Source organism: Colobus angolensis, unplaced genomic scaffold (assembly GCF_000951035.1).
Source record: "Colobus angolensis palliatus isolate OR3802 unplaced genomic scaffold, Cang.pa_1.0 Scaffold36, whole genome shotgun sequence".
Lineage (NCBI taxonomy): Eukaryota > Metazoa > Chordata > Mammalia > Primates > Cercopithecidae > Colobus > Colobus angolensis.
Window position 1 is genome coordinate 1,218,544 of NW_012116932.1, and position 21,805 is coordinate 1,240,348.

Genomic DNA, 21,805 nt, shown 5'->3' on the forward strand with positions numbered 1-21,805 from the left:
CACCATGTTGGCCAGGCTGGTCTGGAACTCCTGACCTCAGGTGATCCGCCCGCCTCAGCCTCCTAAAGTGTTGGGATTATAGGCGTGAGCCACTGCGTCTGGCCTGTATGTTTTCTTAAGATTCAGATTTTAACATATTTATTTTAAAAAGATCCTTTCTGTCACCACAAAATTCACAATTATTTCCTGAACTATGAATGTAGGCAGTGCTCCCTCAGGGTGGCTCCCGAAATCCTCCCCCTCCCACGCCTGACTCGTGGCCCTCATGGTGGTGAGGGTTCCCCATCACCAAATCTGTCCTGCTCTCACTCCTCTAAGCTGCTGTATCTTGCTTTTTTCCAGAACCCTCTTCACCTGTGGTTAAATCCTCCCTAGCCCTGAGCTCGTCCTCCCCTCCCTATGGACGCAGACCTGACCGTAGAAGCCCTGCAGCACTCACTGGGGGCTTGAGGGAGCCCCTGAGTCCCCTCCACCCTCGCTGCCTCTTCCTGGATGCCCAGGAAATGTCTCCAAGGGAGGCTGTGACCCAGGACCCCGCCTCGACCTCACCTTCTTCTGTAAGGCGCAGTGAAAGACGAAGATGAAGACCCCCTGGAAGGCGTTGAAGGTGGTGAAGAGATAGGCCATGACCACCGACTCCTTGTTGATGAAGAGGAGGCCGAAAGCCCAGGTGAGGCCCAGCAGGAACAGCAGCGCAATGGCCCCCAGAGCCCAGGATCTGGGGGTGGGGCGATAGGGGTGTCAAAGTACCCGCCGGAGGGGACGGCCTCAGCCCAGACCTCCCCTGCAGCCTACAAAGGGGGCCCCTGGGTGGGCCTGGGCACTGTCTGCAAAGCCCTGAGCAGGTTGAGTGGGCCTTGGGGGCAGTGGCCTGCCCAGGATGCCTCCACCCCAGCCTGGGCCTGAGGGAAAGGTACTGGGTCAGGGGTCGGGGTATTGTGAACATCAGTCATTCCTCTGCCACCTTCATTGTTTCTGCCAAATTTCCAGACCACTTAGGCTACATTTGCTGCCTATTTCTCTTTAAGTTGCCCTTAAACACACTCACCTGTTGAATTTAGCCTCGCCCTACACACACAGTTATGCCTCTAAAACCACAGGTTGGACGTGCTAATGATACACTTTCTAAGACCCATTAAGTAGGCACATAGTGACCACAATAAAACACCCCTCTTGGTACTTAAAATCGCAATATGTGTCACCAGAGGTGACAGCACTATCTTTCAGAACACCCTGGAGAAGGTGGGCCCAGCGCGGGGTGGGGGTGTGTGATGGGGCAGGGGCAGGCAGGGGCGAGGCTCACTTAATGTTGTCCAGGCGGCTGGAGTCGGGCTTGAGCACAGATGAGCTTCGGATCATCTTGTGCAGCGTCACCATGAGGAACACCAGGTTGACCTGGGGGCGGGACAAGGGATGGGCTGGGCTGAGAGTGGCCCTGCCTCCCTCAGTGAACACTGAGACATGGGCCCAGCCTGGCGAAGTCTCAGCTGTGGCCCTCGCCTCTGCTGGGAGAACCCCGTATCTGCCCCTGAGGTGACAATGAGCTGACTGACATGACTGGCAATTGAATGCCACTCCTGGCTGCTGGGAGGACAAGGCCCATGGCCTGACACACGGTAGGGGCTCAAATCACAGTCCCCCAGGCGAGTAGCCCTCAGCATTGGAGCTCCATGAACCCAGCACACTCTCATCCTCTCAGCTGGTGGCTCAGTTCCGATGTGGGGGGAGAGAGAGAGAGTGTGTGTGTGTGTGTGTGTGTGTGTGTGGGTTTGGGGCAGGGGCTGGAGTCAAGGCCAGCCTGGATGAAGGAAGATGTGGTATTAGGGGTGTCACCTCCCAACTCACCACGATAACGAAGGAGACGGGCCCGATGAAGCTCCAGATGAAGTAATTGTCCACTCGGAGCCAGCAGCTGTAAAGGAAACAGGGCCGGGGTATAGAGAGAAGCCGAGGAGCCATTCCCCGTGACCCATGAAGACCTAGGACTCTGCAGGCTGCAGCCTCTGGGATCAGGAGGAAGGGAGGCCACCACCCTGAGGGTCCTTTCCCAAGGGGTGCGGCCCAGCAGGGAACCAGGTGGGAGGAACCAGTGCAGGGCCGGGAGGTGGAAACTCACGCCTTCTCGGTGCCATAGCTGCGGTAGTCAATGGCAGCCGCGATGCCCACCACCAGAGCCGGGAAGCAGTAGCCGCCTAGGTAGTAGTACTTGGTGCGGGAATACTCGCTCTCAAACACCTCCACCAGCAGCAGGTAGAGGTGCACGCCCTCCAGGCACAGCCAAGAGAAGGCGGCCAGGAAGAAGTAGTGCAGCAGGCCGGCGAAGATGGGGCAGGCAATCTGCAGGGCGCACCGAGGGTGAGGGGCTGCTGCCCGGGCAGGTGTCCCCTTTCCTCTCCCAGCCCCCTGGGCACTGGCCGTCACCTGCCCTCGAGTCCCAGCCCACCTCATACTGAGTCTTGTCGATCCCGACCAAGAAAAGCAGCTCGGCCAGGAAAAGATTGATGCACAGGTTCTTGTGGATGGTGTTGCGGTCAGTCTGCAGCCCCCGCAGGAAGCAGAAGGTGGAGATGCAGATGGCCAGGCAGACCAGGGAGATCACGATGCCCACCCAGGTGATGACCGACAGCAGCAGCTCGTTGATGCGGCCCTGGTACTGGGGACAGGAGCAGGGGGCACGCTCAGGGCCTTTGGTTTTGCACACTGGGCTCAGCCAGGTGCCAGCTGCAGACAGGGCCTCGGACAAGGCCATGGGCCACGAGGACTTCTGGTGCCACCAATCTGGAAGCCCCCACCCCTCTGCACGCAGCAATGCGCTCACTTCCTCATGCTCTGGAAGGCTTGTGGAGAGATGACTAATATGACACCAACTTGATTCTCCAGAGTGCCTTGGGAGACGGTGGGACCATGGCCATGGATGACCAGAGAGAACTAGACGCATGGCCTCATGCCCCCCAGGCAACACTAGGGGCCCCCCACAGCCATGAGGCCGGCCTCCCTGGCACTGCCCATGATCTCTCTAGGATGCCATGCAAAGCCAGGCCAGCAAGCGGGCCTGCCCGGAGGAGCAGAGTGCCAGCCAGCTTACGATCTCGCGGTGAGCCATGAGCACGGCGAAGTTGGTGAGGTGGCTGCAGGCACACGTGGTATGGGTCTTGTTGGACTCCACCAGGCGGCAGCCCTGGGTCGACCAGTAGCCCAGCATGGAACGCTCCGAGTAGTTCCAGAAGGAGCAGTTGGCATTGAAGTGGTTCTTGTCCTGTTGTGTGGTGGCGCCAGGGTGTCAGAACTGGAGTCAGAACCGGGGGGTCCCATTCCGGCCCCCCACAACTGGCTACAGGGATGGTGCCAAGTATCAAAGAAGTGCCTGGAGTCTGGGGCTCCAGTTGACATTCTGAGAGCTCTGGGGACAAATGGCCCAAGCTACTAAAGTGGAAGAACCCATAACTTGTTCTCGAGGTGAGCACATGGTGGAGGGGCAGGTACACAGCTTGGGAACACAGAGGGTACAGGGACCCCCATGGAGGGAGGAGGACAGCTCAGCTCACCTCCAGGTGGGCCACGGTGAAGATGACAGGGTCCATGAGGAAGACACGGCTGGACTCCTTGTTGATGGATGCTGCGATGACCTGTGAGTTCACCACTAGAGAGGCGCCCCCAGGGCCACCCGGGCCTGCTTCGCCGGCCAGCTTGACTGTGGCATTCTCCGTGGACAGGAAGAGGCCCAGGTTGTTGTAGAGGATGAAGACAACTTTGACCACCCCTGGCGAGGACAGGCACGTTTGGATGTGTCAGCATCCTCAGCTGGTGCACCTCCGTCCAGGCCCCTGGCTTCCCAGCTCGGCCAGCTCCTCAGCCCTCGGCCATGCCGGCCACTGGGACCTCTGAAGCCACTCCATAGCCCAGGCAGGTTGGGGGCAGGGAGCCCTGTCCACAAGACCACTGCTCAGCCGAAGGCAGTTCGAAACAGCAGGGCAGTGTGCCAGGACACATGGGCTGGGCCTCCGACCCACCTATTCTCACTGTGTGACTTTGGGCAAGCCCCTGACCTCTCTGAACCTTTGTCTCAGTGGCCCCATCCTCTCTGAGCTGTGAGGCCCAGGAGCCAGCTTTGCAACTGTAAGGCTCACCCTTGGGGCTCTGCAGCACTTCAGGGAACCCATGAATCCCCTCAGATTTTACACTAGCATGATGCAAGTTCAGGACTGCTGCCTTCCACAAATGGCGCAGAGATGCTGGCACAGGGTTGGGGGGCGGGGAGGGGGCTGCCTCCCCACCCGACGCCCCGCCAGGGACACTGACCATTGCGGCTGTTCTGCTTGATGGTTTTGGCTGACAGCTGGATGGAGTTCTTTCTTGGGTACTCCTCCTGGGGGAACACCAGCTCCTGCACCTGGCCCTCTGTGTTCAGGACTGTGACCTCCAGGACTGTGGGGACAGGGGAAGGCAAGGCACACGCAGTTGGGGTCTGTTCCCAGTCCAGGGGCTCACAGAACAAGACCCTGTGGCAAGACGCCCAAGGGTCAGGTAGCTCCTCTGTGGCCTCCAGGCCAGAACCCCATGGTTTAAGGTTCGTATCTGAGTTTACTCTGGGTGACCGTGGCACTCACCCACGTTCTCCTTGGCAGCCAGGAAGCGGGCAGGCTCCCTGACGTTGTCGGCCAGCAGGAAGGCACCCTCCTCCAGGACGTCCAGGAGCATGGTGGCCGTGTGCACCTGCTCCGTGGCATTCATGTCCTTCCAGGACTCCAGAGCTTCTGGCCGGAGCAGATTGTCCACTGTCTCCACCACGGCCTGTGCAGGCAGGGGGGATGGTGCTGTGAGCCCCCCAACACCCTCTAATTCCTTGGGGTGGGCTCCGCATGCCCTCTTCTCAACCTATACCCCTATTCTCCCCCGTCAGCTGGAGCCCAGGGTCCTTACACTGGGACCCCTTGGGTCTCACCTTGATATAATCCTTGCAAGTTCTCTCTCGCTTGTGCATCTAGAAAGAGATGGAGGTGATGTCAGGCCAGACGTCTGGACGCCAGTTCCCTCACCCCAGTACTGTCACATCTGTATAGCTCTCTCATCTGTGGCTACCACTGACCCAGGGCTGGGCTATCAGTAAGACATTCCTCAGGGGTCCCCAACCCCCAGGACCGTCTGAGGCAGCACAGGAGTGAGACCCAGCAGTCCTTGGGCGGGGGGCTCCTTCCTCTCTGAGGAAGGGAGTGGAGGTGGCAGCCTAGCTGGGAGGTACCAGGTCAGATACTTCCCGTGCCCCTGGGGGCAGGCGCCCTCCCCGCGCCAGGTCAGCGCCGCCACCAGGCCCCACCTTGTTGTAGTTCTTTCCGGCTGACTCGCGCTCGATGGGCCGCAGGGCCTGCAGCTGGGCGTCCAAGATGTCCAGCAGCTGCTCCATCAGCTTCACAGAGGAGGACACGTCTCCTGCGTAGATGGAGCCCCGGGTGTGTCGGGCCAGCTCGCTGGCGATGTTGGCCGCGTTCTCCCCACTCTTGATCTGCATGAGGTGGGTGGCAGGGAGGGGAAATCCCAGGTCTGTCAGGGACCATCCCGCCCTCCCCAGCTTCCCTGGCCTGTGCAGCCTCTCCTCTCTCTCTCTCCGCTTCCCCGTCACCGTCTGCCCTTTCCCACCCCATCTGTCCCTGCTCCCTTTGTAGGCCAGAGAAGTGACCCCGCAGTCCTGCCTTCCAGACCTGCCAGCCCAAGTCTCCCCAGTTGCTCCACGACCTCCGCTGGGCCCTGGGCCCTGGGCCTGAGCACATGTGCCTGCCTGCGAGGGGCGGTGGCTGGTACCTTCTGGGCCACCTGGTTGACCCAGGGGGAGGTGCAGTTGCTGAGGTCAGGGCCCCGGGGGTTCCAGAGCCCCAAGGCTGGTAGACACTGGAAGGAGGCAATTCCTGCAGGGACAGACAGACAGGAACAGACAAGGGAGCCAAAGGGAAGAAGAGAAGGATGGGACGGAGAGGGGGAAAGGAGATGACAGAGAGCAGGGGACCAGCGGGCGAAGAGGGAGGTGAGGGAAACACGGAGAAACAGACATGAAGCGGGCCAGACAGTCGAAAGAGGCGCCACTCCCTTCGCCTGAGCTCTCCCTCCTGCCCCCTTCTGTCTTTGCCTCCAGAATCAGACCCTTCCAGCAAGGCTCATCTTGAACGCCCCCTCTCCACGAAGCACCTGCCAACCCTCCCCTCAGATCTCCAGGACACGCGGCCCTGCCCTTTTCGCATTCAGCTGGCCACCCATGTGAAACTGGCTGAGCCTGGGGCAGTCACAGGTCAGCCTGAGGCCGGGAGCCACGTCGCCTCCTGCAGGCTCCCTGCAGGTTCTGCAGGCAGGGCCAGGGGCACTGAGTGGCTCCTGTGCCCTGAGAGTTCTGCTGGTCACTGGGGATGACCCCTGCCCTCAGTAAGCCTCTGCTTCGCACGCAGCAGAGACCACCACCCACACATGCATCTGTGCTAAGCTGCTGGGGGCATGGCCCCCATCCCTCCCCTGGCCGCAGCCTCTGTACTCACCTCGAGTCCCCTTGGGGCAGGGTCTCTCCACCAGCATGCCCTGCTGGGTGGCCGGCCACTGGACCCGCCGCACCTCTCGCGGCTCGCAGAAGAGCTCAGGGGACACGTGTAGATTCGGGGCGGGGGGCCGCCGGGTGCTGGGGGCTGGGGCTGTGGCTGGAGGCAGATCAGGTCCCAGCTGGTTGATGGCACCCACTGGGTGCGTGGTGAGGGGTGCCCGGCGGAGCGGGGTGGTGGCTGCGGGCGAGGCTGTGCTGGTGAGGGGCGTGGGCCTGGCTGTGGTGGTCGTGCTGAGGGGTGGGGAAGTGGCTGGGCCTGGAGAGGGGATACGAGACAGGGTCATCCCCGTGCTCAGGGCCATGCCACAGCGTGCCTGGGCATGGGGTCCCAGGCCATCCTAGCATCTTCCTCACCTACTGAAGTGGCAACACATGCTGGGCCCCGCTGGCTCTGGGAGTTGATCTCCCCTGGCCTCTCTGTGCCCACCAAAGTCCCTTATGCCCATGGGACCATATAAAGTAGCAAAGGGTGGTAAAAATCTACTATGTGTTCCGTAAGGTCTGAGAGAACAGTCAGGAGAGGCAGGGACGGAGGTGACTGGGGGACAGGAACCCTCCCAGGTTGAGCCCCAGAGGGCAGGTCCAGGTCTGCCCCGCCACCAGGCAGGGGCTGAATACCACCGCCTCCCACCCTCCTTCTAGCTGACTTTGGCTTAGGTAACCTGGCTATGCTCCTTCCTTCTGGGGGCCTCAGCTCCCCCTTTTGCAAACAAGATGGGGTTAGATCAGACTTCCTGGAGCCCTGGGGCGGCACAGAGCTAGCAGGGCAGCTAAGGGGGATAAAAGAAGACTGCAGAGTTGCCCTCAGCCAGGTCAACATCAGCAGCTCAGCTCTTTTGTGGATATTGGACTTCCACCCAGGATTTTGGTGGATCCAAGGGTTCCTGGAGTAAAGGTGCCCAAGCCCCTGGGAGAGGCAGTGTAGTTCAGTGGTTGGGAGGCTGGCTTGAAATCCTCAAATAACTTAATCCCCTACCCACACAGTGCCTCAGTGTCCTCATCTGTAAAACAGGGCAGTAAGGATCCCTGTCATAGACCGTGAGGAGGAGATGAGTTAATGACTGTGAAGTGCTTAGAACAGCGTCTGTGACATGCTGTGAATTTTTTACCTCCCGATCCCCAAGAGCTCACAGGATGGGGCTCCCCACCCTGGGACCCAGGGGTGGGTGGGGGTGGAAGGGACAAAGGCAAGCGGGCTCCATGCCTGGAAGTGAGTCGTCCTCACCAGCACTGGGGTCGGGCGGCCCGAACTCCAGGCTGTAGCGCACCACGAAATAGTTGTTCCAGACGTACAGCTGGTTGTCGCGAGGGTTGTAGTCAACGGAGGAGATGAACTGGTAGGGGTTGGGGAAGGCGAGGCTGACAGGCTCCTCGCGGTTGGCATTGGTGTTGAAGGCATAGTCCACGCGGTTGCCAGCCGCCTCGCTGTCATCATCCACGTACACGGAACGCAGTACGTACAGGACCCCACACACCATGAAGGCGTTGGATGCCGATCGCTTGTCGTAACCCGTCTCCCACGTGCCCTCGAAGCGCAGTGTGTAGGGGTTCAGCTGGCTCACCACCAGCCGCCCGTTGTTGCCCTCGGTGGCGTAGATGACCCACAGCCCATTCTCGTCCACCGCCAGGTCAATGTCGGTCTTGCCGCCCCAGCGGTAGGGCGAGGTGTCGTGGTAGTTGGCGGTATTGATGACCGTCTCCCCGCTCTTGATGCGCGTCCGCAGGTCATACTTGACGATGTTGCGCGTGCGCTCCTTGTTGTAGAAGACGGCACCGTCATAGACCACAAAGCCTGTGCCATCCACGCGGTTGGGCAGGCGGTAGGTGGTGGTGTGGCGGGCGGCCACGTAGTCCTCCCACGAGGCGTACTCGGTCAGTGTGTCCGTGCGGTAGGGGATCCAGGGCATCACGTAGATGCGGTCACCTGCCTGCAGCGGGTCCTTGCACCAAGCGCCAGACTGATGCTCCGACTCGTGTGTCGAGGTGGGCTCCAGCACCTTCTGCAGGGTCCCTGGGCACACGAAGACTGGGCAGAGCGGGCGGGAGGGGAGGAGATGAGAGAGGAGGGGCAGAGGCAAGAGGGAGGAAAAAGAGAGAGGGGGGGAGAGAGGCAAGTTGGTCATGCTGCCGGCGGGGAGTCAGGTTGTCCCCTCCTGCTGCTGCAGTCACGGTTGCTTGGTAGGGCTGGTGGTGGGAAGGGGGTTTCCGGGCTGGGACCCGACCCCCCTCCCCACGCCCTGCCCAGCTGCCCCTCTCCCTGGAAATGTGAGCCCTGAAGGCCATTAAGAGCGGGGTTAGTGGGGGGAAGTGGTGCCCCTCTTCCCTTCCCTGGCTGCTAGAGACCCCACAGGCTGGGGAGGAGTTGGCAAGAGCCCTCCCAGAGGTGGTCCTGTGTGATTTAAGTGGGGGCAGAATCTCCCCACTAGAGTCACTCCTGACTTTGACGGTCCAGGGACTCAGCACCTGGCCCCTTCTCCCTCTTCTCTGCCACTTAGGGAAGAGCTAGGGTCCAGGGTCCCATCCTTCACCAACCACACCCGGAAAGACTTTTTTTTTTTAAACTCCACTTTCTTCCTCCTGCAAAAATTGCAACGTAGAGTGATGTTCCCATACCCACTGTGGGTGTCAGGTGTGTCCCCCTATTCTAGGCTGGGGGAAGGATAGGGGTGTCAACTCTCTCCCCAGGTTCCTGATGCAGCTTGCGCCCCACCCCCACCCGGTACCCACGAAGTCAGTAGCCGAGGAAGGGATTCCCACAGGCAGCTCCCAGGCTAGGACAGGGAACAGAGAGTCTGGCCCCTCCTGGAGGGCGCCCAGCCCTGCCCCCAGCCGGCAGGGTCTCTCATGGGGTCTGGCTCAGCAGCAGACAGTGGCACTGTGCACAGGGGTGGGGGTAGGGGTGGGGACATGGAGAGGGACAGTACTCCCGGGAGAGTTGGGGAGGGAGCGGAGAGCTGTGCAGAGGGAAGAGAGACAAGGGGGTATGGGGGCTTGGCGAGGTCCTGGCTCCGTGGGAGGCCGCGCTGCAGACCACCTGGGAAGAAAGGGTTAGTGCTGGCGGAGGAGAGAGGGGTGAGCAGAGAATTCACTCCAAGGCCCAGGCCCGACTGAGGGTCCCTCAGGGGGGCAGTCCCAGGTCCAGCTCGGAGGGGGCAGGGGAGGGAACCAGGCGCTAGGATAAAGACCCAGCCCGCCCCAGCCAGGCCCCCCACCTCCCCTGGCCCGGACCCCGATTTACCTGCGACCATCCCCGGCTCGGGAGGAGGGACCAAGGCAGCGCTGATGTCAGAAAGGTGGGGGGCCCCGCCCCACCCCCCCAATCCCTGAAAAGGAGGAAAACCTCAACTGCATCTCGTTGGCCGCTGCTGGCCGGCCCACCCTTGCCCAGTCACGTCCCAGCGCCACCTACTCCTAGCCTCCCCTTGACTGATCCGGGGGTCAGTGTGGTCAGATCCCCCACCTCCTCCCAGAGTGCTGACATCCATGCGCCCTCCATCCAGGATGGCCGGGCCTCCCTCACCTCCCAGCTGGCAGAACCCACACATAGGCCAGGGCGAGGGCACGCGGCGAGGGCGGAGGGTTTGCAGTGAATTCTCTGCTCCTGCTTGGCCTGTCACCAAAGCAGCTGGCCCCAACGGGACTGGGTGGGGGCTGGGACCTGGCACCGGCTTGGGGGAGGCAGCCCCCGTGGCAAGAGGGGCTCGGGCAAGAGCTAGTCCTCATTCCGCACCTTCAGCAGGCTTGGGAGGGAGGGGGACAGGCAGCATTCCCTTCACAGCATGGGGACAATGTGGCTCAGGAGCCCCTGGCACAAAGCAGCCAGGAGGATGTAGTTTTTGTAGAGGGAGAGAAGCCTGGGACACAGAGCCAGGCAGGAGCCAGGACGACCCTGGCTTGGGCCCTGAGGACTGGCCACCTCCCTGTCCCTGATGCCCCGAGGGGTTCGGCCTGCACACTCCGTCCAGCACACCGGCCTCTGCCCAAGCCAGTCCCCACCCCCGCCAGGTGTGTGGCATCTGAGGGGACATGTTTGTGTGAGGGGGATGGGGGGAGGCCTCAGAGCCTAACCTGCTCAGAGGGTATCAGGGGAGGAAAAATGTGGTTAGAGGTCAACCCAGGGGAAGGGGGAGAAGATGAGGAAGGGTCTGTCTGGGGCCTTGGACAGCAAGGACCCTTCACCAGCACCAAGCTCCCAATCCCTCCTCTTCCCTCCCTTGCCCCATCACCCCACCCGCCCTGCCCTGGCCCTCGAAGAGAAAAGCTCCAGTGGTGCCGCATCCAAACCAGTGGGCCTGCAAGAAGAGTGGCTGGTGCTGGGAGGGAGAGAGACTCCAGGAGAGAGAGAGGAGAGTGGAGGGGTGCGGTGAGGGGGCGGACCTCGGGCCAACAGGCCAGGCCTCTCTGAGATGGGGGAGAGGGGAAGACGGGGAGGGGAGCAGCTCAGAGGGGCCCTGCCCCACCTCCTTCGGAAGGGATGCTCCACAGACCACTGTAATTTCAAGGCACAAGGGACCCCTAAAGGCCATGTCCTCCAGCCCCGCCCGCTGCTGCCGGCCTCAAATGGGTAATTTCCCAAAACTTTTGGGGCAGGAAATGGTCATCCCTAAGGTCTCACCCTAGAAGCCCCTCAGCAGCAGCACCTCCGCCCCACCAGTAACAGACAGCCCCATCCACTAGGGAGTTCTCTGCCAGAAATTACAGAGTCTGTGGAAGTCCCCAGACTGTGCCCCCCCGCCCGCCGCCCCTCTCCCTGGTCCTCTAACCACAACAGCCCAGAAGAAACCCTGACTGCAGCTTTGCAAGTGTGAGAGAAACAGAGAACACGCTCCCCCACCCTTCGCTCCCCCAACCATGAGGCCCCCCCCACCCCCTCGCCCTCATTTTTTCATTTTTTGGCAGGCTGCCCCCTCCCAGGGCTGGGGACAGCTGACACCCCTCCCCAGGGCTGGGCCCCCAGCTGGTCAGAGATGGGATCGGATTGGGGGTGGGGAGGACTGGTGCTCCGTGCTCCAAAACAGCTCTGGGCCTTGGAAACGTCAAACCAGAAGGAACTTAAGCCACCAGGAGCCCGAGACATAGGAGGAATCTGCTCCCCAAAAGGAAAACAATGGTGTCCCCTCCAGCCCGCCTCCCCTGAACCAGAAACATGTTATAAAAGGTGCAGGGGAAGGAGGAAGAGAGAGGGGAGAGACAGAGAGAAAGAGACAGAGAGAGAGACAGAGAGAGAGAGACAGCTCACCCGGTGCCCCAGTGGGGGAGCCGGGGAAGGGAGTCCCTCCCTCCCCACCCGCCCTGGATGCTTATACACTTCTCCTGAAGGAGGCAAAAGAAGTATGAGAGAAGGCCAGGTCCCCTGAAAGGGCCAGGGACCAGGAAGGAGGGACAGAGAGAGACAGAAACAGCGAGAGAGAGAAATTCTGCCCAAGCTCAGAGAAGAGCTTCCGTGGGTATCTGGAGGGTGGAGATGCCCGTGGCCGCACCAGGGCTGGCCCCGCTGGGAGGACAACCCGGGGTTGGGGATACCGACTGGACCGAGTGTGGGTGGGGGAGAGAAGAAGGGGCCGGGAGGGAGGGCAGGTCACATAAGTATGGTACAGGTAGAACAAAGTGTGAGTTAGGGGTTAGCATTGGTAACAGTGCGTTTACCTTTCTGCTCCACTTCTACTTTAAGCATCGGAAGAGAGAGAGAAAACAAATTGAAAAAAAAAATGTGCAAGAAAAAAAGAGAAAAAAAAAAGAGATTAAATTGCTTTCGTTTCTTTTCTGGCAACACGCCCCCTTTTCCTTTCCTTCCTTGCTCCTGCTTCCCCAACCCCTTCCGTAGCATCAGCTCGGGCCCCCGCCCCCAGGTCCCTTCCTCTGGGGGTGGTCAGATGGGGTGAGAGGGTGCCAGGGAGACAGTCAGAGGGATGAGGGGGACACACACGGGAGGGAAAAGACACAGAAAGACACAGGGGTGGTAGGGGGGTACAGGCAGGCAGGCGGACAGAGCCCTCAGGTGGGAGGGGGCACCCTTGGTGCAAAAGGGGCAGGGAGTGGGGAGCCCCAGCTGGGAGGTGGGCTCCAGAGGGGGCACCAGAGAGTGGTGGGGTGGAGGAGCCACTCGGCTCCCTTCCCACCCTGCCTGCTGCCCTCCTGCTAGAACCAGGGGCCCCAGGGGAAGGGGTTCAGTGTCTCCCAGGGCCTGGGCCCACCCTCAGCCGAGAAACAGGCTGAACTCCTTCCCCTTTGTGCTGGCCTCACCCAGGTCCAGCTGACTTCCCCCAAGCCCTCACAACCCAGAAGAAGCAAACACAGAGAGAAGGAGGCAGAGCCAGACACAGAACGACAGAGAGGCAGACAGGCAGTTGCACCCGGACCCCAGAGAGCCAGGGTCGGGGAGACGGAGGCAGAGAGGTGGCGGGGGTGGGGGACACAGACTGGGTGGGACAGCAGGCGGGGGCACAGACACGCTCCCAGGCTCCCCAGGGCAAGCCTGAGGTTCGGCTTCTCTGCTTAACCCACCCAGGGCCCAGGGACCCAGGAGATAGGAGCTCCGCCCTGCCCGCTGCCCTGCGGACGGGTGGCACCTAGGGGAGGAAGGGGCACGGTTAGACTGTGCTCAGCTGCAAAGCAAATCCAGCATTAGTTGGGCTTGTCCAGTGTGTGGGAGGGTTCCCACACATCACATGCCCCCTGCCACCCACCCCTGACCCACCCTCACCAGCACTGGGGTCACCCCAGCCTCTGAAGCCCTGGGCCAGGTGGCTGCCCAGGCCGCTCCCCTCTGCATCCCTGGCCCCTCAGGAACTTCTGACCAGAGGGACTGGCTCTCCTGGCCCCTCTCTGAAGCTTCCAGCACGGAGCTCCGCAGGGGCAGCCTCTGGCTCCCTTCCCAGCGCCTCACCCAGGGCCTGGCACTCAGGAGATGCTCAGCGAACATTTGGGAGACAAGTGAGTGCCTGGCCTCCCTGTCCTCTAGCTATCTCCTGTCCCCCTCTTTAACTCCAGCCTCCTTCCTCTGGAGGCTCCTGCTTCCCCAACATCCACACCGTATGTATACACACACGTGTGCACGCGTGTTTGTGTATGCACATGTCTCCTGTCTCCCCAAGGGCTCAGGCTCTCTCTCTTCCATCAGACAGGCGGCCGCCCATCCTCTGAACTGTCCTGCCCTCTGTCCCTGGAGCCCGCCTGATCTCTGCCGGTTGTGGCCCCTAGACCACACTCAGGGCCTCAGCTCCAGGAGGTCTCTCAGCTCCTCTCCTCCCCTAGCTTCTTTCCTGCCACTTGATCTGAGCCTCTGGTCTACTTGCTTTGGCTTCCACTTGGACCAGGGAGTTTTTCCTGCCCTTTATCTCACTGGCCTCGGGAGAAGTTGGGTGCATTATCCGTTCTTATTTTAATTTTGATTACCACAGCAATAATCGTAATTGACAAGAGGCATTACAAGGAGTTGCAACAAAAGCAACTACCAAGTGTCCAGCACTCACGAGGGGACAGCAACTATGCTAGGCACCTCATGGGCCATCTTTCAAGAACCCTGTCTACAGATGGGTAAACTGAGGCACAGTGAAGTGAGGCCACATGGCTGGCGGAAGCAGGCACCATTTCCTTTGCATCTATAGCTCGTGTGCACACAAGCTTGACACACTGTCACTACTCCTTGCAGCTTCCAAGGGAAGGCTTTTGACCCCTCTTCACCCCATCACAGATGAATAAACAGGCTCAGCTGGTTTAAATGGCATCGGTAATATTACTGAGCACATCCTGAACCAGGCATGGGTCTGGGCGCTGGGACGGCAGGTGAAGACGAAGCCTCTGCCCTTGGGAAGTTTACACTCGGCATTCAAAACCCTGCCACCGGGAGCGACTCTGTGGCCGGCCTGGGCCAAGCGCTTCTCACAGGTCATCTCGTGGACTCCCTCCTCCTTCCGTAGTGGCCCAGAGAAATTAAGTCATTTGCTCAGGTTTCAGAGCCAGAAAACTCAAGAGTCCAGTCAAGCCTTGAACCTACACCCATCTGACTGCCCCCCTGTGCTGAGCTCGCTGCCTCCCGCACCCTTTCCCGGCTGCCCCAGCCGCGGGAGTCGGCCGTGTCCCCAGTGCTGTGGGGAGGCTTCAAGGAGCAGATGGGCGTCCCCCTCAGTGGTGGCTGAAGGCCTCAGGTGCTGAAAGGAAAGGACGAGGAGTAAAAGAAGAAAATTACGGAAGCACAGAAGGGATCCTGTTTCCCCAGCATCGAATCACCTGCGAGGAGAAATCAAAGGTTGGCGGGGAAGGTTGGGGTGGGAGGGGAGAGGAGGGAGAGTTACAGGGCCTCTTGGTCCCCAACCCCGGCCCACCACACTCAGACACCCTGATGGCCCTGCCTTCTCCCCACCCTGCCCAGAGGCCCTACCACCAGGTTGGCCACATGGAACCCATTGTGGGAGGAGAGGGGAAGGGATAACGGGAAGGAGGGAGGGAGGAGAGAGGGCAGGAAAAAGGTGATGTCAAGGGTGGGGTGCTGAGGAGGAGAGACCCTGTCTTAGTCTGATCCCCTTGGCCAGGTGCAAGATGGCCAGGCTCCTGGCTCCCCAGATCACTTTCTTCAGGCGGCCTGGAGGCCATCTTCAGTCCAACATGGCGGCATTTCCTTTGCAGACAGGAAGTGCCACATGGTAATGGGGAAACCAATGGGGAGCTATGAATCTGTTGAAAATGCCCCCCAGCCCTTCACCCTGGATCTGCCACCAGGCCTCGGAGGGTGGTATGCCACTATATGGGTGTAGAGTCCAGCTTCCATGATTGGGAAGGAGTGTGTGGGGAGTGAGGGTGCTGAGAGAAAGAAGAGGTGTTGAGAGGGGCAGTGGGGTTAAGTGAGAGGGAAGAGAAAGTAGATGAGAAGGGTCAGAAAAGGAAGGGATGTGAGAAGAGGAGGGAAGCAGATGGGCGAGAAAAGCATCGAGGCCAAGGGAGAAGAGAGAGATGTAAGTGTGCCAGGCAGAGCACAGGACCATAGCCTGGCAGTGTGGAAATGAGTACAGGGGGCATGAAGAAGCAGGGTGAGTGGGCTGGGGTAAAGAGAGCTGGAGAAGGTGCCCCCACAGGAGGGGACAGAGTCTGTGAGGTGGGGGAGCAGGCACTGAGTAAGGACAGTGGTGTCTGGGAGAAGAGAATGTGTGTTGGAGAGAGCAGGCCCGGCTGTCCCCTCTGTGCCCAGGCCCCATGCATGTGTGCGCATGTGTCAAGGTGTCTCCTCCTCACTCACTCATGGGGGAAGGGCCCGCGTCCGCACAAGGAACAAGATGACTCACTGTAGGGGACACAGTCGTACTGCACCTCCAGGTACTTGTAGGTCCCAGGACAGGGGTCAGGAAAGGCATCCGAGCCGGCGACCACCACGCACTGGGTGCGGTTGTTACACCTTCAGAGGAAAAACAGGGTATTGGGAAAGAAACACACAGACTGGATTGGGGGCAGGAGGGGTTCATGCTCCAGGGTGTCACAGACACCCCCAAATTGGGAAGGGGCAGTGGAGCTGGAAACCAAGTGATATAGTTTGGGTCTGTGTCTGCACCCAAATCTCATGTTGAATTGTGATCTCCAGTGTTGGAGGTGGGGCCTGGTGGGAGGTGACTGGATCATGGGGACAGTTTCTAATGAATGGTTTTAGCACCATCCCCTCCGTGCTGTTGAGATCTGGTTGTTTAAAAGTGTGTAGCACCGCCCCTGTTCTCTTTTCCTCCTACTCTGGCCATGTAGGACGTTCCTGCTTCCCTTCACCTTCTGCTATGACTGTAAGTTTCCTGAGGCCTCCCCAGAAGCAGAAGCTACTATGCTTCCTGTACAGCCTGCAGAACTATGAGCCAATTAAACCTCTTTTCTTTATAAACTACCCAATCTCAGGTATTTATTTATACCAGTATAAGAACGAACTAATACACCAAGCCCAGAGGCCTTGCGTGGGCACTTTTCTGTTTCCTGCCTGCTCTCTCTTTCCCATCAGCATTCTTCTTCTTTCAGCCCCAGCACAGCATCATCCTCAGAGCTGAGAAGGAGGAGTCACCCCCTAAACAGTGCTTTCCTGGCCACCCCTCATCACTTTCATTCTGAATGTAGCTGACACTATTATATCTTTGGCATTTTTCTTTAAATGGACTTTAAAGCCCCCGCATTGGTCACTGGAGAGTAATACATGTGAAGTCATGCACGTGAGGTGGTGCCTCTGCGAACTTACGATCAATGAAATGTTCAGTGTCCAGCTGTGTCCACTTCACACCATCTCGTGGACACGTCCCACCCTGTGGGCAGTGCTGCTGTGCAGACTTATAGCCAGTGCAGCCAGGAGAAAGCGTCCCCAGGGAAAAGCCATTCTCAGTTCCCAAGAGGGAACTTCTCCAAGTCACTGTCAACTTCCCAGGGGGCTGGCTAGCATGTAAGGGGGAACCTATTTAACAACAACAAAAAGATGTGTCTCATCTGCTATCTGTCTCTCTGTCCCCACTGTCAGGGTCCCTGTCCCTTGCAGCAGGCTGGGGCTAGGCCAGGCAGGATGCGGGCATGCAGGACAGAGTTTGACAGGCTTCCCGACAGGTATGGGGCAGAAGAGGCCCTGTGTCTCCCCTTCAATCCTGCTCTTAACCAAGGGTACCAAACACAGGCAGACACTTGAGAAGCGACGAAGGATCTAGCAGGGAGAGAGAAAAATGCGGGGCAGGATGGGGCATGGGAAGGTCTGTCTGTATCCATCCACCTCACCCTCTTCTTTAAAAAGAGAACACTGGGCCGGGCATGGTGGCTCACGCCTGTAATCCTAGCACTTTGGGAGGCCAAGGTGGGCGGATCATGAGGTCAGGAGATCGAGGCCATCTTGGCTAACACGGTGAAACCCCATCTCTACTAAAAAATACAAAAAATTAGCCGGGCGTGGTGGCAGGCACCTGTAGTCCCAGCTACTCAGGAGGCTGAGGCAGGAGAATGGCGTGAACCTGGGAGGTGGAGCTTGCAGTGAGCCGAGATGGCGCCACTGCACTCCAGCCTGGGCGACAGAGCAAGACTCCGTCTCAAAATAAAAATAGAACACTGGCTGGGCGTGGTGGCTCACACCTGCAATCCCAGCACTTTGGGAGGCTGAGGCGGGCAGATCACCTGAGGTCAGCAGTTTGAGACCAGCCTGACCAACATAGTGATACCCTGTCTCTACTAAAAATACAAAAATTAGCCAGGCGTGGTGGTGCATGTCTGTAACCCCAGCTACACAGGAGGCTGAGCAGTAGAATCGCTTGAACCCGGGAGGCAGAGCTTGCAGTGAGCTGAGACTGAGCCACTGCACTCCAGCCTGGGTGACAGAGCAAGACTCCATCTCAAACAAAACAAAACAAAACGAGAAATAGAATACTGGGGCAGGGTGCAGTGGCTCACGCCTGTAATCGCAGAACTTTGGGAGGCTGTGGTGGACAGATCACTTCTTGAGGCCAGGAGTTTGAGAGCAGCCTTGCTAACATGGTAAAACCCCATCTCTACTAAATATACAACAATTAGCCAGGCGTGGTGGGGCACACCGGTAATCCCAGCTACTCGGGAGGCTGAGGCACAAGAATCACTTGAACCGAGGACGCAGAGGTTGCAGCGAGCCAAGATCGCACCACTACACTCCAGAAGTAGACAATTCATACGTTTTGAGTTGTGTGCTGTTGTGAGTAGCCTGATGAAATCTCATGCTGTATGGGGCGTATCCATGCTGTATCTGCTCCCTGTCTGTTAGTCACACTAGTGGTCATCTCAGTTATCCATCAACTGTCACGGTTTCATAGTGCTTATGTTCAAGTAGCCCTTAGTTTATGTAACAGTATTTTACTACTAAAAATTATTATTGTTGTTAGTATCTTACTGTGCCTAGTTTATTTCACTTTATTTTATTATTATTATTTTTTGAGACATGGTCCCATTCTGTCACTGAGGCTGGAGTACAGTGGTACAATCTTGGCTCACTGCAGCCTCGGCCTCCCAGGCTCAAGTGATCCTCCAGCCTTTGCCTCCCAAGTAGCTGGGACTACAGGTATGTGCCACCATGCCCTGCTAATTTTTGTATTTTTAGTAGAGATGGGGTTTTGCCATGTTGCCTCGGCTGGTCTCAAACTCCGGGGTTCAAACAACCTACCTGCCTCAACCTCCCAAAGTGCTGGGATTACAATTGTATGCCATCACACCCAGCCTATTTTATTTTATTATTATTTTTTAGACAGGGTCTTACTCTGTTGTCCAGGATGGAAAGCAGTGATGTGATCATGGCTCACTGCAGCCTCAACTTCCCAGGTTATTCTCCTGCCTCAGTCTCCTGAGTAGCTGGGACTACAGGCATGCACCACCACGCCTGGCTAATTTTTTTGTATTTTTAGAAAAGACGGGGTTTCGCCATGTTGCCCTGGCTGGTCTCGAACTCCTGGGCTCAAGTGATCCGCCCACCTCAGCCTCCCAAGTGCTGGGATTACAGGCATGAGCCACCGCATCTAGCTGTGCCTAATTTGTAAATTAAACTGTATTATAATTAGGGATGTATGGGAGAAAACATGGTATATACAAGGTTCAGTAAGTAGCTCTCTGCGGTTTTAGGCACCTACTGGGGTTCTTGGAGCGTTTCCCCAGTGGATAAGTGGGGACTACTGCACCCAGAATTTAAAGAATTTAAAACAAGCAAATCATTGTACATGCACATTCACAGCTGGATTATTCACAATCACCAAAAAGTGGAGGCAGCCCAAATGTCCACCAACAAATGAATAGCTAGGCTGGGCGCAGTGGCTCATGGCGGCTGTAATCCCAGCACTTTGGGAGGCCAAGGCTGGCAGATCAATTGAGGTCAGAAGTTTGAGGCCAGCCTGGCCAACACGGTGAAACCTCATCTTTACTAAAAACACAAAAATTAGCTGGGCGTGGTGGTACATGCTTGTAGTCCCAGCTACACGGGACACGGAAGCAGGAGGACTATTTGAACCGGAAAGCGGCAGAAAGCAGAGGTTGCAGTGAGCCCACATCATGCCACTGCACTCCAGCCTGGGGGACAGAGCGAGACTCCGTCTCAAAAAAAAAAAAAAAAAGCCTCCAGGCTTGGTTGTGGAGCAGCCGGGGTTGGGGACTCAGTGGAGAGGAAGCAGGACTAAGGCCCCCTACAAATCCTACTCCAGAGGCCTCGTCACACTCCCTCAGCCCCAGTAACTGTTATGCACAGCATTCCCCATGGACTTGGGAACTGGGCCAGATGCTGTACTAGGTGCTGGAGAGATAATGGAGAAGAATGCAGTCCCCCAAAGCTGGTGTTGAATGAAGTCAGCAGGGAGAATTTGCAGAGGTGGGAGGAAGGGGGCTCCCAGGGAGGGGGCGCACAGCCAGGCTGGAGCCTGGACTGAGAATGCCCATGTAGGGGTGTCAGGAGACAAGAAGCAGGGAAGAGAGGCAAGACTGCTGGAGGGGAATGGCAGTTTGAGAGAAAGACAGAGGAGGAGGAGGAGGAGATGATGAGGCGCCTCCAGCCCAGCCCAGCCCAGCCCAGCTGTCTCAGCCACCTGAACACTCCCATCCGCTGCCCAAACTTCTATTCTCCTGGGGCTCTCAGTGAACCGCTCCTCCCCGAGTAACACACATTTTTTTTTTTTTTGGTTTGAGACACAGTCTCACTCTGTCACCTACGCTGGAGTACAGTGGTGTTATCTTGGTTCACTGCAACCTCCACCTCCCAGGTTCCAGCGATTCTCCTGCCTCAGCCTCCCAAGTAGCTGGGACTACAAGCTCGCACCACCATACCAGGTTAATTTTTGTATTTTTAGTAGAAGATGGGATTTCACCATGTTGGCCAGGCTGGTCTCGAACTCCTGACCTCAGGTGATCCACCCACCATGGCCTCCCAAAGTGCTGGGATTACAGAAGTGAACCACCGTGCTCGGTCTTTTTTTTTTTTTTTTTTTTTTTAAGAGACAGGGTCTCGCTCAGTCACCCAGGCTGGAGTGCAGTGGGATCATAGCTCATTAAAGCCTCAAACTCCTGGGCCCAAGTGAGCCTCCTGCATCAGTCATCTGAGTAGCTGGGACCACAGGCACACACTACCATGACTGGTCAATTTATTTTTTAGCTTTTAGTAGAGACAGAGTCTTGCTATGTTGCCCAGGCTGGTCTTGAACTCTTGACCTAAAGAGATCCCCCTGCCTCGGCCTCCCAAAGTGCTGGGATTACAGGCATGAGCCGCCTCCAGCCTGGGTGTAATTTGAAGGAAAGGCTGATTGGCTCTATGTGGACTGACTGTGGGTGTGAGAGAGGCTTGTGCAGATTTGCCTCAGCCTGGGGCAACCACGCTCCATTCTCACACACACAGTCACAAACACACTCAGAGAAATACAAATACACTCTCAGTCAACCACACACAAACCCTCATCCACATACACACATCTGCCCACAGCCACACTTAAACACACAAAGACACAGCCACACCCATCCACCCACCCCCACACACGCTCACCCATCCACCCCACCACTCACACATACGAAAACACACACCTCAGTCAGCCACACACACTCTAACACACATGCTCACTCAAAGAGATACGCTCACACACATGCTCACACCCACACCTGCTCACATACACTTAAACACACCAAACACTCACAGACATATAACCACATATTTACCCACAAACACCCACATTCACACACACACATCCACCCACCCAGATAACACACTCCAATACACACACTCATAAAGACAGACACACTCAGACACACTCAAAGACATATGTTTAGTCACATCCTCTGCACACACCCACACCTGTTCACACACACTTAGACACACAGTCACAATCACACACATTTAGTCACACACTCAAAAACACACATATACACTAAAATACACACACAGGCTGAGCGCAGTAGCTCATGCTGGTAATCCCAGCACTTCAGGGGGCCAAGGCAGGCAGGCGAATCACCTGAGGTCAGGAGTTCAAGACCAACCTGGCCAACATGGTGAAACCCTGTCTCTACAAAAATACAAAAATAAGCTGGGCATGATGGTGTGTGCCTGTAATCCCAAGCTACTGGGGAAGCTGAGCTGGGAGAATTGCTTGAACCCTGGAGGTGGAGGTTGCAGTGAGCTGAGATCACACCACTGTACTGCAGCCTGGGTGACAGAGCAAGATTCTGTCTCAGAAATAAAATAGGCCAGTGCAGTGGCTCACGTATGCAATCCCAGCACTTTGGGAGGCCAAGGCGGGCAGACCA

General features: G+C 57.8%; 1 protein-coding gene across 2 annotated transcripts in view; it reads right to left on the minus strand.

Annotated features, from left to right (window-relative positions):
- The window catches only part of ADGRL1 (adhesion G protein-coupled receptor L1), a 36,472-nt gene that overhangs the window by 7,324 nt on the left and 7,343 nt on the right, over positions 1–21,805 (minus strand). Inside the window, exons 3-18 of one of the 2 annotated variants that reach the window (XM_011953204.1) lie at positions 15,856–15,965; positions 12,224–12,238; positions 7,803–8,603; positions 6,519–6,833; positions 5,797–5,900; positions 5,315–5,500; positions 4,943–4,981; positions 4,608–4,791; positions 4,300–4,425; positions 3,546–3,760; positions 3,086–3,256; positions 2,444–2,653; positions 2,117–2,337; positions 1,846–1,912; positions 1,304–1,395; positions 550–718 (exon numbers count right to left, since the gene is read on the minus strand). In XM_011953204.1, coding sequence (XP_011808594.1) covers positions 550–718; positions 1,304–1,395; positions 1,846–1,912; positions 2,117–2,337; positions 2,444–2,653; positions 3,086–3,256; positions 3,546–3,760; positions 4,300–4,425; positions 4,608–4,791; positions 4,943–4,981; positions 5,315–5,500; positions 5,797–5,900; positions 6,519–6,833; positions 7,803–8,603; positions 12,224–12,238; positions 15,856–15,965 — 3,025 coding nt within the window. The remainder of the gene's footprint in view (positions 1–549; positions 719–1,303; positions 1,396–1,845; positions 1,913–2,116; positions 2,338–2,443; positions 2,654–3,085; positions 3,257–3,545; positions 3,761–4,299; positions 4,426–4,607; positions 4,792–4,942; positions 4,982–5,314; positions 5,501–5,796; positions 5,901–6,518; positions 6,834–7,802; positions 8,604–12,223; positions 12,239–15,855; positions 15,966–21,805) is intronic. The other variant, XM_011953205.1, reaches the window with a different exon arrangement.